The following is a 14,392-nucleotide window of genomic DNA, read 5'->3' as shown; positions in this document are numbered from 1 at the left end:
TCCTAACTGTCAAAAATAACACTGACATTTGGATACAGCTGGAGACATTCAAATTCATGCCCAAATCTAATGCCATTATAATTTTGGGATTGACTAAAAGCTGATCACTCACCTTTCTGAGCGCCAGCCAATCTGTTCATCAGGTAGGACTTTCCTGTCTGATGGTTGCCAACAATGGACACCACCACCACTTGTTGGGGGATCTTGGAGAGAATGTTGATGGCCTCAGGGTTCACCACAAGTTGTGCTCTTCCATCTTTTACCTTGTTCTCAATAAGGCAAACTGGGCAATCCATTTTGAATGCAGATTCCATGGACGATGACACAATCAGTTCTGAAAGAAGGAAACATTTATTGACTTGTTTTCAAGGATTACAGCATAGATCAGTTTTCCTATCAGGATGATAATAATTTGTACTTTGCCAAAGATTATTTTGTTGGTGTTCCAAGGAGCAGCCTGTAGGAAGGTGGAGTGGAGGGAGTCCCATTAGGTGAGTGGTACAGGGTCTTAGAGTTGCTGGGCCCCACATGGGGCTGAAGAAGAGTTGAGGTATTGTTGTCCAAGCTTAGCCATCTCCCCCATGCCAGCCAATATAAAATATTTGGCTACGGACTGAATCTATTGCTCAGCCGTTATGTGAAGAGCTGTGCCTTTGTTGTACTGATTGAACCTGACTGAACCTACATTCAGTAAAGACGTTATACTGCAATTGCCTTGGAGTGTATTTATTTGGCCTGCATCCCAGAATGCAGAGAGTATGAGAGTGAGTCCTACCGGTGTCCCCTGGCTATTGGGCCTGCCAAACAAAACTGGAGAACTTAAATCGCCCAGACTGGGATTATGAATGGATTGGATGACTGTTGGATCTTCCCCAGTACAGATGTTGTCTTGGGAAAAGCTCCAGTGCTAGGGGGGCCACTATGTTAAAATGTATGTTAATTGAGTGCCAATCGTAGAGTTAGGTATTGATTGATTCTCAGTCAGCTGAGATTTGACTAGCAATGTTTCCTAAATTTTTGATAGAAATCCTTAAGGGGGTTGTAAACCCTCAAGGTTTTTCACCTTAAATGCATTCTATGCATTAAGTTGAAAAACTTTCTGTAGTTCAGCAGGCTGTGTTATAAAGGAAAGTGATTTCAGCCCTGCGGAGGAGAAACAGTATAGAGTGCTGTAATGGGAAAGGAGCTCAGCAGCCGGGCATAGCATGCAGAATGGAGGGAGTGGTCAGGGGGCAACTTAGATCTGGGGGAGCAAAGCCATGCGACACAAAATCTGGAGCCTGCAGCCCTTCAGGGGCCCCCCAAAGAGGTGTTAAGGGATTTGTTTTAGCAATTTCTGAAGGTTTCTCTGTCAGTGTTGGCAGGTGTTGGGGGAAGGTTACCTCCCGGAGGTGTGTGTCTTTTCCCCAGTTGTCAGGGAAGTGGGGTAAGTAGAAGTCCCCAGGTGGGGGGTAAAGAGAATCCCAGCTGGTGACTAGGAGACACTTGCCTTTAATCTACTACTTACCCAAAATCCATAAGGACAGCCTAAATCCACCCGGGAGACCGATAGTGAGCGGTATTGGATCCCTTACCTCCAGGTTAGGAGAGTATATAGACATCCATCTACAGCCCTTAGTGAAGAAAACCAATGCCTATCTTAGGGACACCAAGCATACTCTGCAGTTGCTTGGGGGATGTGCTACACATGAGAATATAATTATGGCCACAGGAGATGTAGCCTCATTATATACTAACATCGACCATGAGGGTGCCCTGAATGCTGTCAAATGGGCCTTGGATAAGGAAGATTCAATCGATGAGGACCTTACATTCTTTCTTTTGAAATGTTTAGATTTTTGTTTACAGAATAATTTTTTCTGGTATGATAACAAGATCTACTTACAGAAGAAAGGTGTCGCGATGGGCGCTAAATTCGCCCCTAGTGTAGCAAATCTCTATATGGCCAAATGGGAGGAAGAGGAAAACCTAAGGGACGACAATGGAGATATCGTACTATACAAGAGATTTATAGACGATCTTTTAATTATTTGGAGAGGGGATATGGAAGGTCTTATGGGTTTACTGAACTCCATGAATGTCAACGATCGGAACATCTCCCTCACCTGGAATGTTAGTACAGAAAATATACATTTTCTGGATCTAGAGATTTCCAACACCAATGAGGGTATTATCACCAAATCCTTCTTCAAAGCTACGGACCGGAATTCGTATATTCCGGTTACGAGTTGTCATCATAAACCCTGGTTAAAAAACATCCCGAGTGGACAATATATGAGGATGCGAAGAAATTGCACTAGGATGGTGGATTATGAGATCCAGTCAGAGAGGTTGAGTACCATGTTCTTGGAGAAGGGATATCAGAAGGAGCTTTTGGAGAAAGAAAGAAGTAGAATTGGCAACATGAGTAGGGCGGATCTTCTAAAAGATGCTATCAAAGTAACCGGTAATGATGTTCATGAGGGTATTAGTGTAATACTTGATTATTCAGTACAAAGTTATGAAGTAAGGAGGATTATATGCAAATATTGGAGCGTGTTAAAACAGGACACCCAGCTCAAAGATGTTCTCCCGGATAAACCGAAATTTGTTTTTAAGAGAGCTCCCAGCTTGCGGGATAGGCTGATACATAATGTGGTAGATCCCCCCCCTCCAAAACCTAAAATGTTTCTGGGCCTAGAAGGGTTCCATAGCTGCGGCAGATGTTACAGTTGCAGGAGGATCCCGGACAACACTAGGAGGTTAAAGGAATTCTCGAACCCTAGGAACAACTTTTCGTATAAGATTAGGGATTTCATATCTTGCGACACAGTAGGGGTGGTCTATGCCTTAAAGTGCCCATGCAACCTGTTGTATGTGGGGCGCACCACCAGGGCTCTTAAAGATTGCATAGAAGAACATGTGAGGCACATACGCAATGGGTCTGATAAACATGGTTTATATGTGCATTTTAAGAGGGTACACAACCAAAGTACCGTAGGCATGAAGTTTTGGGGGATTGAGGCGCCCAAACGCCACTGGAGGGGTTCTAATTTTGTCAGAGAGATAAGCAAAAGGGAATCGTGGTGGATACACCAGCTTGGGTCTTTGGTCCCTGGAGGATTGAATAGAGATTTCGATTTGAGATGTTTTCTGAGTAACTATTGATACTGTTTGCTTTGGCGATATACCTTTTACCATTTCTGTTCTCTCTCGTTTTGAGTTGAAAGGGATGCCTTATCTATTGGGCTCAGCTAGGGCATCCACTATAGATTGTACACTTTGATGTTCCTTTTTTCCCCTTGATAGTTCAACTACCTCCCCACAGTGATTCTATCAATATGTTAGGTATATAAATTTTATCTATTTTGGTATGATTTTTTAGAATAGATTTTTTAGATTAATATCTTAAAAAGAATTTTATTATGATTTTTTATGTGTTTCAAATATTTTCAATAACAATTTTTAGAATAAAGTATGTTATGTTTGTTTTTAATATTTTAGTAATATTTAATTTTAATTTGGTTGATCCAGCCTTGGGGTCGATTAATCCATATATGGAATGCTGTATATTTGTTTATTATGTATCAGATAGGATATTATGTGATATTTTATCGTTTGCGGCGATCTAAACGTGTGTGGTGTGTGGCGGTGCTCTCTTTGCCAGACCGCTCCGTCCTGTATAGCATTATATCAATATAGAATACATGGTTATATATCATTATTACAGTAGATTATTTATTTCTATGCCAATATTTAAACTTATGCATAACATCTTATTGGAACATTTATTGTGAGATCCTGCTATTAATAGTACATATTCTGCTATTTAGCAGATTTGTAGTCTCAGGGAAAATGGCCACTGTAGTTACCTTTACTGCCCATTAGGGTTTATGTCTGTGATCCTAGGCAAAATGGCTGCCATGATTGACACGGCTGGTGTCAGCCTGATCCATGGCCTAAGGGAAAATGGCCGCTATAGACACAGATGTGTCTGCGGTCTTAGGCAAAATGGCCGCCGGAGCTATATATATTCACTCTGGAGCTCTCGTCCAATCAGATTCCCCCTGAAGAAGGCACGTGGTCCCGGTGCCGAACACGCGTAGGGGAGGGGCCTGGACGGAGCTGTCAGCAGAGAGAGAGAAGGAGTTTTTTCGTTACATACGCCACACCGCACGCCATACCGAGAGATTGACCGTTTTATGCTTGTTAAGGATGGTGCACTCACGCACCCACAATATGTGAGTACCCCAGCTAGGGGAGTTAATTATTTGATTAAAATCCTTTATACCTACATATTGCGCTATGGAGTTTTTTTCTCTTGCATAAACCATCTCCATTTGAGAACATTGGAAGTTTGCACAGCTGGTTCCTAATGAGCACAGGAGTGGCTCCAAGGCTTTGTTTGACATAGTTTAATCGCTGTGTCACACATAGGAAGGTGAGCATATACACCTGTGGGGGCGGCTGGAAGACACCACAGCATGTTTCTTGGTGGCACATTTTGGAAGATAGGATATGTGAAATTCACCAAATCTTTGGACTAATTTATTTGGGCACTTTTATATCATTGGATATACACGGTTTTGGATTTCATTTATTCACTATTTGTTATATTCTCTTGTATTTTATTTTGATATTTTAATTGATATGTTGTTTTGTTTGATCACTCACATTCTGTGTTTTACATAGCATTGTGCACTTTATACTTTAGCACTTAGGGGTATTTTCACGCATGCACATTTATATCAACATCTATGTTGTTTATATTAATACTGCACTTTGAGTGTAGCGATTTTTTCTAGCGCAGACACATTGTTTTTATCTTTAGACACTGAGCAGTGTCATATCTCACCAGTGACATCGGTCCCATCGTGGCCATAGGACAGCACTCTCCTCCTCTTGCCTTGCTGAGCTCGGTTACCATTCCATGTTGCCAGCACACAGCACAGACACTTCCCCATCCTGGGCTGTTCTCACCTTGTGCTCCTCTCCATTCAGGAAATGGCTCACAGCTTCTCCCCAGCCAATGGGAACAGAGCAGTGTGGACTGTGGAAGGCAAAGTAGAAGCCCAGTACTGGAGCGTAGCTGTAGGACCCTAGGGCAGATCAGAGCTGGATTTTGTGGAGGATATGATAATATGACAGGGAGGCTGCAGGGGCCCCCTAAAGCTTGGGGTGGGGTTGCGATTGTGACCCCTGCAACCCCTTATGCTAAGCCCATGGCTTTATCTCAGACCCTGAATGCTCTATTCCATTCTCTAAGAAGACTCTTTGGGGTTGATTTACTAAAGGCAAATAGATTGTACTCTTTGTAAAGTGCAGTTGCACTCTGCAAGAGCAATTGCTTCAGAGCTTAGTAAATGAGCTAAGCCTTCACTTTGCAAAGAATACCCAATCATGTGCCAGGAAAATTTAAAAAACAGCATTTTTGCTTTCACATGATTGGATGACAGACGTCAGCAGACCTTCTGCTCATTTACTAAACTCTGGAGCAACTGCACTTGCAGAGTGCAACTGCACTTTGCAAAGTGCACAGGGCTTTAGTAAATCCACCCCTTTATTTCCTTAGTCATCCAGGGTTTCTGATTTTAAAAAACCCAAATGTGTTTATCCTCAGTAACATTGTCCACACAAGTTTTTATATAGTCCAGAACTGTTTCTGTATACAGATCTAAATCCTGTTGCCCAAATATCTCCCAATTTGTTCTTTCTAAACAATCCTGTAGCCGTGAGAGAATGCCCTTTGGTCAAATTCTGCTTATTTTCCACTCTGGATCTATTTTCTGCCTGATAGGAATATATGCTGGAATAAGGAATAAAGAAAGGTGGTCTGACTGACCCAGATGGGATAGAGGAGGTAAGTATAACATGTTTGTTATTAAAAAAAAAAATAAAACAAACCTTTACAACCCCTTTTAAGTTTAGGTGCCCACCTGGAATGTAGTACAGATTGTGCAAAAGCATTAGACCCACTCCCAACTCTGATTGGATTTAAAGAACCCAAAGGGGGTTCCATGTCATCCAATCAGCTTCTAACATCAGCTTGTGTAAAGCGGAACTTCAGTCATATTTTCAACTTTCCATCTATTAAATATTCTACCCTTGTTGTTGTTTTAACTTTAGATAGTAAAACTTTTTTTTCTGCCAGTAAATACCTTATACAGCCCACTTCCTGTTTCCTGCCTGGTAAAAGTGTGTAAATCCAGGAAGTGAACAGGCAGCAGCTTCAGCTGCCCACAGTTAAAATGGCTGCAGCCAGACTCACAGGAGGGATTTTATTAAATAATATGCAAAGTGGTTGGAGGGAAGCTTCAGAATGGCAAAGATGTTTTTATTACAAATTATGTGAGCAGACTGCAGTTCCTCTTTAATTAAGCTTTGACAATAAAACCTGGAAGCTGGTTGGTTTCTATGCAGAGCTTCACCAGTTTTTGCACTCTCCATCTTTAATAAAAAAAAAAACCCTGGTGTCACCCTTGTTTATGCCCTGACTCTTATATCTAGAATGACTCTTAGTGCTATCAGAGTGCCTGTTATACCCACCACCATTTATATTGCGTTTGCGTGCTACGCCACTGTTATGCCCCGTACACACGGCCGGATTTTCCGATGGAAAATGTCCGATCGGAGCGTGTTGTCGGAAATTCCGACCGTGTGTGGGCTCCAACGGACATTTTAAATCGGATTTTCCGACACACAAAGTTGGAGAGCAGGAGATAAAATTTTCCGACAACAAAATCCGATCGCGTCAATTCCGACCGTGTGTGGCCTGTTCCGACGCACAAAGTGCCACGCATGCTCAGAAGAAATTCCAAGACGGAACAGCTCGTTCTGGTAAACTTAGCATTCGCAATGGATACAGCACTTTCGTCACGCTGCAATGTTCAAAATGGTTTAATACAGCGCACTCTCTTCTTCTTTATAATGTGACAAGAATTAAGTAGTTTTGCTGCTCATATTCACACACACTTCTCACAAAGTTTTATTTTTGTTTTTTTATTGGGATTCCCTGAATATATTGTTATTAGTTGTCACATCTGACAGAATTTTTTTTTTTTATTTAATTTTTTTTGGGATTTTAAGCCTTTTTTTTTATTTAACCACTTGAGCCCCGGACCATAATGCTGCCTAAGGACCAGAGGTCTTTTTCCAATTTGGCACTGCGTCGCTTTAACTGCTAATTGCGCGGTCATGCAATGCTGTACCCAAACGAAATTTGCGTCCTTTTCTTCCCACAAATAGAGCTTTCTTTTGATGGTATTTGATCACGTCTGCGGTTTTTATTTTTTGCGCTATAAACGGAAAAATACCGAAAATTTTGAAAAAAATGATATTTTCTACTTTTCGTTATAAAAAAAATCCAATAAACTCAATTTTAGTCATACATTTAGGCCAAGATTTATTCGGCCACATGTCTTTGGTAAAAAAAAATGTCAATAAGCGTATATTTATTGGTTTGCGCAAAAGTTATAGCGTCTACAAACTAGGGTACATTTTCTGGAATTTACACAGCTTTTAGTTTATGACTGCCTATGTCATTTCTTGAGGTGCTAAAATGGCAGGGCAGTACAAACCCCCCCCCAAATGACCCCATTTTGGAAAGTAGACACCCCAAGGAAATTGCTAAGAGGCATGTTGAACCCATTGAATATTTATTTTTTTTTGTCCCAAGTGATTGAATAATGACAAAAAAAAAAAAAAAATTTACAAAAAGTTGTCACTAAATGATATATTGCTCACACAGGCCGTGGGCCTATGTGGAATTGCACCCCAAAATACATTCAGCTGCTTCTCCTGAGTATGGGGATACCACTTTTTGGGAGCCTAGCCGCGTACGGGGCCCTGAAAACCAATCACCGCCTTCAGGATTTCTAAGGGCATACATTTTTGATTTCACTCCTCACTACCTATCACAGTTTTGAAGGCCATAAAATGCCCAGATGGCACAAACCCCCCCAAATGACCCCATTTTGGAAAGTAGACACCCCAAGCTATTTGCTGAGAGGCATGTTGAGTCCATGGAATACTTTATTTTTTGACACAAGTTGTGGGAAAGTGACATTTTTTTTTTTTGCACAAAGTTGTCACTAAATGATATATTTCTCACACAGGCCATGGGCATATGTGGAATTGCACCCCAAAATACATTTAGCTGCTTCTCCTGAGTATGGGGATACCACATGTGTGGGACTTTTTGGGAGCCTAGCCGCATACGGGGCCCCGAAAACCAATCACCGCCTTCAGGATTTCTAAGGGCGTAATGTTGTGATTTCACTCCTCACTACCTATCACAGTTTTGAAGGCCATAAAATGCCAAGATGGCACAAAACCCCTCCAAATGACCCCATTTTGGAAAGTAGACACCCCAAACTATTTGCTGAGAGGCATGTTGAGTCCATGGAATATTTTATACTTTGACACAAGTTGCGGGAAAGTAACACTTTTTTTTTTTTTTTTTGCACAAAGTTGTCACTAAATGATATATTGCTCAAACATGCCATGGGCATATGTGGAATTACACCCCAAAATACATTCTGCTGCTTCTCCTGAGTACGGGGATACCACATGTGTGGGACTTTTTGGGAGCCTAGCCGCATACGGGGCCCCGAAAACCAAGCACCGGCTTCAGGATTTCTAAGGGCGTTAAGTTGTGATTTCACTCCTCACTACCTATCACAGTTTTGAAGGCCATAAAATGCCAAGATGGCACAAAACCCCCCCAAATGACCCCATTTTGAAAAGTAGACACCCCAAGCTATTTGCTGAGAGGCATGGTGAGTATTTTGCAGCTCTCATTTGTTTTTGAAAATGAAGAAAGGCAAGAAAAATGTATTTTTTTTTTCTTTTTTCAATTTTCAAAAGTTTGTGACAAAAAGTGAGGTCTGCAAAATACTCACTATACCTCTCAGCAAATAGCTTGGGGTGTCTATTTTCCAAAATGGGGTCATTTGGGGGGGGGGGGGGGGGTTGTGCCATCTGGGCATTCCATGGCCTCCGAAACTGTGCTAGGCAGTGAAGAGTGAAATCAAAAATTTACGCCCTTAGAAAGCCTGAAGGCGGTGATTGGTTTTCGGGGTCCCGTGTGCGGCTAGGCTCCCAAAAAGTCCCACACATGTGGTATCCCCATACTTAGGAGAAGCAACAGAATGTATTTTGGGGTGTAATTTCACATATTCCCATGGCATGTTTGAGCAATATATCATTTAGTGACAACTTTGTGCAAAAAAAAAAAAAAAAAGATTTGTCTCTTTCCCGCAACTTGTGTCACAATATAAAATATTCCATGGACTCGACATGCCTCTCAGCAAATAGCTTGGGGTGTCTACTTTCCAAAATGGGGTCATTTGGGGGGGGGGGTTGAACTGTCCTGGCATTTTATGCACAACATTTAGAAGCTTATGTCACACATAAACCCACTCTTCTAACCACTTGAAGACAAAGCCCTTTCTGACACTTTTTGATTACATGAAACAATTATTTTTTTTTGCAAGAAAATTACTTTGAACCCCCAAACATTATATATTTTTTTAAAGCAAATGCCCTACAGATTAAAATGGTGGGTGTTTCATATTTTTTTTTCACACAGTATTTGCGCAGCGATTTTTCAAACGCATTTTTTGGGGAAAAAACACACTTTTTTAAATTTTAATGCACTAAAACACACTGTATTGCCCAAATGTTTGATGAAATAAAAAAGAGGATCTTAGACCGAGTACATGGATACCAAACATGACATGCTTTAAAATTGCGCACAAACGTGCAGCGGCGACAAAATAAATACATTTTTAAAAGCCTTTAAAAGCCTTTACAGGTTACCACTTTAGATTTACAGAGGAGGTCTACTGCTAAAATTACTGCCCTCATTCTGACCTTCGCGGTGATACCTCACATGCATGGTGCAATTGCTGTTTACATTTGACGCCAGACCGATGCTTGCGTTCGCCTTTGCGCGAGAGCAGGGGGGGACAGGGGTGCTTTTTTTTTTTTTTTTTTTTTTTTCTTTATTATTTTTTTGCTTTTTTATCTTATTTTTAAACTGTTCCTTTCATTTTTATTTTTTTTATCAATTTTATTGTTATCTCAGGGAATGTAAATATCCCCTATGATAGCAATAGGTAGTGACAGGTACTCTTTTTTAAAAAAATTGGGCTCTATTAGACCCTAGATCTCTCCTCTGCCCTTAAAGCATCTGACCACACCAAGATCGGTGTGATAAAATGCTTTCCCAATTTCCCAATGGCGCTGTTTACATTCGGCGAAATCTAAGTCATGAAATGCTTGTAGCTTCCGGTTTCCTAGGCCATAGAGATATTTGGAGCCATTCTGGTCTCTGATCAGCTCTATGGTCAGCTGGCTGAATCACCGGCTGCATTTTCAGGTTCCCTGTTGGGACAGGAGAGCCAGAGAAAAACATGGAAGACGGTGGGGGGGGCATTTCCTCCCACTGCTTGCAAAAGCAGTCTAGAGGCTAATTAGCCGCTAGGATTGCTTTTACATGAAAGCCGACCGCTGGCTGAAAAGAATGATACCAAGATGGTACCTAGACCTGCAGGCATCATTCTGGTATAACCACTCAAAGTCCAGCAACATACCAATACGTTGCTGGTCCTTGTTGGGCATATATTGTAAACTTTTTTTTCATGCAGCCTGTGGGCTGAACGAAAAAAAGATATTGATCGGTGGGTATACCCACCATTAGAATACCTCCCTTCATCCACCCACTTCTAATGATGGGCATACAGTGGCTTGTGAAAGTATTCGCCCCCCGTGAACTTTTCAACCTTTTGCCACATTTCAGGCTTCAAACATAAAGATATAAAATTTTAATTTTTTGTGAAGAATCACCAACAAGTGGGACACAATTGTGAAGTGGAACGAAATCTATTGGATATTTTTAACTTTTTTAGCAAATAAAAAACTGAAAAGTGGTGCGTGCAAAATTATTCGGCCCCTTTACTTTCAGTGCAAAAAACTCACTCCAGAAGTTCAGCGAGGATCTCTGAATGATCCAATGTTGTCCTAAATGACTGTTAGTGATAAATAGAATCCATCTGTGTGTAATCAAGTCTCTGTATAAATGCACCTGCTCTGTGATAGTCTCAGGGTTCTGTTGAAAGCGCAGAGAGCATCATGAAGACCAAAGAACACACCAGGCAGGTCCGTAATACTGTTGTGGAGAAGTTTAAAGCCGGATTTTGATACAAAAAGATTTCCCAAGCTTTGAACATCCCAAGGAGCACTGTGCAAGCGATCATTTTGAAATGGAAGGAGTATCAGAGCACTGCAAATCTACCAAGACCTGGCTGTCCCTCTAAACTTGTAGCTCAGACAAGGAGAAGACTGATCAGAGATGCAGCCAAGAGGCCCATGATCACTCTGGATGAACTGCAGAGAACTACAGCTGAGGTGGGAGAGTCTGTCCATAGGACAACAATCAGTCGTACACTGCACAAATCTGGCCTTTATGGAAGAGTGGCAAGAAGAAAGCCATTTCTCAAAGATATCCATAAAAAGTCTTGTCTAAAGTTTGCCACAAGCCACCTGGGAGACACACCAAACATGTGGAAGAAGGTGCTCTGGTCCGATGAAACCAAAATCGAACTTTTTGGCCACAATGCAAATGATATGTTTGGCGTAAAAGCAACACAGCTCATCACACTCAACACACCATCCCCACTGTCAAACATGGTGGTGGCAGCATCATGGTTTGGGCCTGCTTTTCTTCAGCAGGGACAGGGAAGATGGTTAAAATTGAGGGGAAGATGGATGCAGCCAAATACAGGACCATTCTGGATGAAAACCTGTTGGAGTCTGCAAAAGACCTGAAACTGGGACGGAGATTTATCTTCCAACAAGACAATGATCCCAAACATACAGCAAAATCTACAAAGGAATGGTTCACAAATAAACGTATCCAGGTGTTAGAATGGCCAAGTCAAAGTCCAGACCTGAATCCAATCGCGAATCTGTGGAAAGAGCTGAAAACTGCTGTTCACAAACGCTCTCCATCCAACCTCACTGAGCTCGAGCTGTTTTGCAAGGAAGAATGGGCAAGAATTTCAGTCTCTCAATGTGCAAAACTGATAGAGACATACCCCAAGCGACTTGCAGCTGTAATCGCAGCAAAAGGTGGCTCTACAAAGTATTAACGCAAGGGGGCCGAATAATTTTGCACGCCCCACTTTTCATTTTTTTTTTAGTTATAAAAGTTTCAAAAATCCAAAAGATTTCGTTCTACTTCACAATTGTGTCCCACTTGTTGGTGATTCTTCACAAAAAAAAAAAAAATTATATCTTTATGTTTGAAGCCTGAAATGTGGCAAAAGGTTGAAAAGTTCAAGGGGGCCGAATACTTTCGCAAGCCACTGTACATGCACCATTTATATATGCCGAAGCATGGGGGCATCCTCCCGCAAAAGGCAGGAGCAAATCACTCCTCCACCCACTGCTGCCCCCACGCTTCGGCATATATGCTGAAGTATGTAACTGTGGTGGTGAAATCACCTCCGACAGCGCTGGAGTCACGGCTTTATATATCGTGGGAGCAAACGCTGTTGCAGTCAAGATAAATAAATCCGAGCTGCAACTGAATGGCGTACCTGCTAAGCAAATGATGGTTAACAATAAAACAAAGTAACATTACAGTATAACAGTAAGACTTACCATACCTGCAAAGCAAATACAAAAAAAAAACATAGTAAAAAATAAAACATTTAACGCAACCTGTGCCTAAAATATATATATGCCGAAGCATGGGGGCATCCTCCCGCAAAAGGCAGGAGCAAATTGCTCCTCCACCCACTGCTGCCCCCACGCTTCGACATATATGCTGAAGTATGTAACTGTGGTGGTGAAATCACCTCCGACAGCGTTGGAGTCGCGGCTTTATATGTCGTGGGAGCAAACGCTGTTGCTGTCAAGATAAATAAATCCGCGCTGCAACTGAATGGCGTACCTGAAAACAATAAAATGGTTACCAACAAAACACAGTAAACAGTAAAGTATAAAAAATCTGAAAAGCAAACATGGTAAAACATAATAACAATAAAACATTGCAGAATAGAATAGAGTAAAAAAGAGCAGAACAATAGAGAGAGAATAGAGAGAGAGAGAGAACAATAAAACAACTATTTTTATTTTTTTTTATTTTATATTTTTTTTGTGTTTTTATTTTTTTTAATTTTATTTTATTTTTTTTTACACTTTTTTTTAGTAACTTTTAACTTTTGGAACTGGTTCCAGGTTTGGGTATCTCAAAATGCAATGGCATCTTGGGAGACCCTGTGTTAGTGTGCCTAGTCTGTGCAGTGCTGAACCCTACGCTAATACTCAACTAATGTATGGTAGCGTTCAAAGCATTCACCCATGCAAAGACCAGGATTGCCAGGACAGGAGGGACAATAAGACCGGGTGTCACGCCTAAATCCGCGCTTACTGCAGACACGACATCTTTTTTGGGGGGCTCGTTGGGTAGGGGTACTCGGGATGACATAAAGAAAATGCCTCTCATGCAGCCGGCTTACTGCATTTGGTTGGGGAAGGTGAGGTAGAGCACCGTCTGGAATTTAACCACTTCAATACCCGCCCATAGTCATATGACGTCCACAGATGGGATCTCCCATCCTGGGTGGGCGTCATATGACGCCCTGGGATTCCCGGCCGCCTAGGGGGCGCGCGCGCGCAGCCGGGAGCGCGCGCGCCCGCCGCGTTCCTCGGGACCCGGTGCGTGTGCCCGGCGGCTGCGATGTCCACCGGGCACCCGCGATTGCCGGTTAACCGGACCGGCATGTGGATCTGTGTGTGTAAACTCACAGATCCACAGCCTGTCAGCTCTGAGGAGAGCGATCTGTGTTCCCAGAACGGAGGAACACTGATCGGTCTCCTCCCCTTGTACGTCCCCTCCCCCTACAGTTAGTAATCACTCCCTAGGAAACATATTAACCCCTCCCCGCCCCCTAGTGGTTAACCCCTTCACTGCCTGTCACATTTACACAGTAATCAATGCAATTTTATAGCATTGATCGCTGTATAAATGTGAATGGTCCCAAAAATGTGTCAAAAGTGTCCGATGTGTCCGCCATAATGTCGCAGTCATGAAAAAAAATCACGATCGGCGCTAAAAAAATAAATAATTTTTTTTTTTTAAAAACGCCATAAATCTATCCCATATTTTGTAGACGCTATAACTTTTGCGCAAACCAATATATATATCAATATACGCTTATTGCGATTTTTTTTTACCAAAAATATGTAGAAGAATACGTATCGGCCGAAACTGAGGAAAAAATTAGTTTTTAAAAAAAAAAATTGGGATATTTATTATAGCAAAAAGTAAAAAATATTGTGTTTTTTTCAAAATTGTCGCTCTTCTTTTGTTTATAGCGCAAAAAATAAAAACCGCAGAGGCGAT

The 14,392-nt window shown here is 41.7% G+C and overlaps 1 protein-coding gene across 1 annotated transcript in view; it reads right to left on the bottom strand.

Annotated features, from left to right (window-relative positions):
* LOC141148307 (guanylate-binding protein 7-like) overlaps positions 1-334 on the bottom strand; it is a 94,491-nt gene extending 94,157 nt beyond the window's left edge. Inside the window, exon 1 of the mRNA XM_073635611.1 lies at positions 113-334. Coding sequence (XP_073491712.1) covers positions 113-314 — 202 coding nt within the window. The 5' untranslated portion in view covers positions 315-334. The remainder of the gene's footprint in view (positions 1-112) is intronic.
* Positions 335-14,392: the final 14,058 nt, after the last annotated feature.

Source organism: Aquarana catesbeiana, linkage group LG06 (assembly GCF_042186555.1).
Source record: "Aquarana catesbeiana isolate 2022-GZ linkage group LG06, ASM4218655v1, whole genome shotgun sequence".
Taxonomy (NCBI): domain Eukaryota; kingdom Metazoa; phylum Chordata; class Amphibia; order Anura; family Ranidae; genus Aquarana; species Aquarana catesbeiana.
This window is presented reverse-complemented; position numbering and strand designations above follow the sequence as displayed.